The sequence below is a fragment of the Carya illinoinensis genome, chromosome 1 (genome assembly GCF_018687715.1).
Source record: "Carya illinoinensis cultivar Pawnee chromosome 1, C.illinoinensisPawnee_v1, whole genome shotgun sequence".
Lineage (NCBI taxonomy): Eukaryota > Viridiplantae > Streptophyta > Magnoliopsida > Fagales > Juglandaceae > Carya > Carya illinoinensis.
The window spans coordinates 16,786,331-16,789,767 of record NC_056752.1 but is presented as its reverse complement, the minus strand read 5'-3'; the positions used below and the strand labels follow the sequence as shown (position 1 = coordinate 16,789,767).

Below are 3,437 nucleotides of genomic sequence, written 5' to 3'. Positions count from 1 at the left end.
AATATGTATCTTGGGAACGATAATATTTTTCTATTCATTTTATAAGTAATAAATGTTTTTTTTATAAGATACATTTAAATGTGAAGTTAACTGTCTTTATATATTCTGATTTTAGGCCTTATTTTATACCGAGCTGCCTTGCTTTCTGAAACAAATATTCTTTGGATTTGTTTTATTTTCTCGTTTGCTTTCAATCTATAGAAAAATACGGAATACTTAAGATTCAACCCAATAAATATTTTACAGAAAAAGTTTAGAGTTGCTTTTGGACGCTCGGAAAATTATCTATTCAATTATTATGGACGAGTAGTAGAAGTTGGGTATGATGAAATTGAGAAGAAGAACCGGGAGGAGGAGTCGGAGGGGAAGATGCCGGAGAACTTGCTGCAGAAGATGGAGATTGAAATGAAGGAGAAGAGGGAGGATATGGATAAAGCGGCTCAAGCTCATTTGGTAGTTGCTGCACTCATTACAACTGTGACCTTTGCTGCAGGCATTACCATGCCCGGGGGCTTCGTTGGTGGAGATGATCATCTACATCCAGGCTCTGCAGTTTTGAGAAAAAGTGCTGCTTTCCAAGTATTCATCATTACAAATGCCCTATCATTGATGCTATCTAGCTCTGCTGTTTTTATCCACCTATTTATTCCGCTTATCCCCACTGAACACTTCTTCGAAAAGCGCACAAGTTTTCTTCAAATAGCCTTTTGGTTCCTTCTTTCCTCCATGGCACCAATGGTTTTGGCATTTGTCACAGGTACATATGCTGTATTAGCGCATTCAATTATTGCCATTCCCACTTGTATTATTTGCTTATCCTTTGTTCCCATCCTTGTTTATATATTTCTAAAAATAAGTTGGTACGCGCTATGATTTAGCTGCTATGTAAAGAGGTTTTTGATCTAATCAATAAAAATATTATGAGTATGCAACTTTCCTTTTAAGATAAATATCAGTGTATATAGGGTTTAAACGAAAAATTTAATAACTTAGTTTTCGCAGGTTTCCAAAATGCCACCTTGGTTACTCAACTCGTAACATTTATACACATTTATACCTGTAATTTTAAACTTTTACAACTCGCAACTTCTGTTGATCTCCCGTGACGAACTTTTTGCCGCATGGCATGTAACGCTCTTGTCCTCCTTTGAGCATTCCCAACATTATCCAAATTTTCATATGAAATAACTAATTAAAATTCTTTTTTTTTTCTTTTTAGTTAACCACTTTTACAATACACAAAACATCAGTTTAACTATTCTTTTTATGTATCATTTAAATATTCTTGATTTTTTTTCTTTATTCATTTTAAATATTTTTTATATCTATCGTTAAATTTGTAATATTTTCAGATTTTTTTCAAAATTTTTCATATAATAATATGAACGCAATATCTCTCTGTTGACAAAATGATATCAATCACTCAATAAAAAACTAAAAAGAAAATAAAAGTAAAAAACTCATTCATTCTATTTTTGGTGATCTTTTTATCCTTTTATCATGTCTTGCACAATTGTTAATATAAGTATTTTTCCTTTTATTAAGATAAAATATTCTAATAATATTTTGACATTTGCATGTTTTTATAAATAAAAGTGTAAATTTGTGAAATATATATAAAAAAATTAGGAAAAGCAAAAAAATTAATAAAGAATGATACATAGATGAGTATGTTAAATGTACGGAAGCACTTTGGCTCATATGTATTTACATTGATATTACATAATTCAATGGAAGCCTTATTTTGACATATTGTTATTATTTAATTTACATAAATTTACAAAATAGAGAAGTCATTGAGAGTGCCTTAAGTTTAAGAATAAGTTATTTTAGATAACATAGGGACTAGAATGAAACTCAACTTTAAAAGAATTTTCTTTTTAATGTAGCATCAAGTATAAAATATCTATAAAATATCTGCTTTCATAAGATAAAATGCATTGAATGAAAAACGATAATAGAGCTCGCAGAAGCTCTTGTTAGAATTTTTCTCAAATCTTATTCTATTAAATTCATAAATGAAAACATATGCACATAATTTGGGCATCTGCATCTCCTCCCTAAGTTAAGTCCCGTCTTATGGCTTCAAACCTTAGTTTAAGCATTTCTTCTAACATCCATTAATTGAAACAAAAACAAGTTGAATACTCAACAAGAACAACTTCATACAATAAACAAAAAAAAACATAGTTTTTCACAAGAACTTTCACAATCACATTCATCACATTCAGTCACATTAATCGGTATGGATACATTGTTGGGAGAAATTTTAACAGCAATTTGGAATAAACAAATCAATTACCAAATAGTGAAAATAATTCTCTCCCACTTTGTGTGAATCTGTTAGGAAGTAATTTAATAGAAAATAAACTAAAACAAAATCACACACACAACAATGAGTCAAGAATTTTTTACGTGGAAAACCCTTCAATACAAAGGGAAAAACCATGGGACCTAGTCTAGTTAAACCTTCCACTATCAATAATGATGTGTACACAAATGTTCTCTCTAGATAACACTAGAGGTATACAATCAATAATAATCTAGAAAACACTTTCTTGGCAACCAAACAGTGTGATAGAAGAGATTTCACCAAAGAGATGTGTTACTATTCACGATCACGAACACCATAGAGCCTTGAGTTGTGAACGTGCCTACAAAATTTCAGCTCAATTGGACCACAGACGACTCCGATCAAAGCATTTGATTGAAACTGTACGAACTCCTCTATTTTTGGCTATCTCTTCCTCTCCCCAATCTCTCACACATTTTTCTCATTTTTTCACACACACTCTCCTGCTAATAGTAGCAGCAGCACTTAGGTTTTAATGGACCTAAACCCTCTCTCCATGAGAGCTTAATGGACCCACATGGGCCATCCTCCATATAGGAGGGAACCCACACAACAAATCTCCCCCTTCCTGACTATGTGGGGGGACTCACCATACCTGCTATTGCTCTGCATACTTCGAGTTTTTGCATAGGTAGTAGTGTTGTCATCATATCTTACCCATTCTCATCGGTATGGATTTTTTCAATCTATAACAACTTCACATCCAATGCATTATGAATCCAGTGATATCTTACATCAATATGCTTTGATCTTGAATGAAAGGTTGAGTTCTTGTTGAGATGGATGGCACTATGACTGTCACAATAGAGAGTATACTTATCTTGTTTCTGACCCAGTTCTTCTAAGAACTTCTTCATCCATATCAAATCTTTGCTTGCTTCAGTACTGCAATATACCCAGCTTCTATGGTAGACAAGCAACACATTTATGTAGTTTGGATTGCCATGACACAACTCCCCCTGAATAAGTAATCAAATACCCTGAAGTGGACTTTCTGGAATCAATGTCACCAGCCATATCTGCATCTGTAAACCCTTCAAGTATAGGTTTACCATTTTCCAAAGCACAAACACACTTTGGAAGT

General features: G+C 32.8%; 1 protein-coding gene across 1 annotated transcript; it reads left to right on the top strand.

The window, feature by feature from the left end:
- Positions 1-369: 369 nt before the first annotated feature.
- On the top strand, positions 370-873 carry LOC122312446 (protein ACCELERATED CELL DEATH 6-like). The gene has a single exon (XM_043127093.1). It carries the CDS (start codon positions 370-372, stop codon positions 871-873), a length of 504 nt encoding a protein of 167 aa, XP_042983027.1.
- Positions 874-3,437: the final 2,564 nt, after the last annotated feature.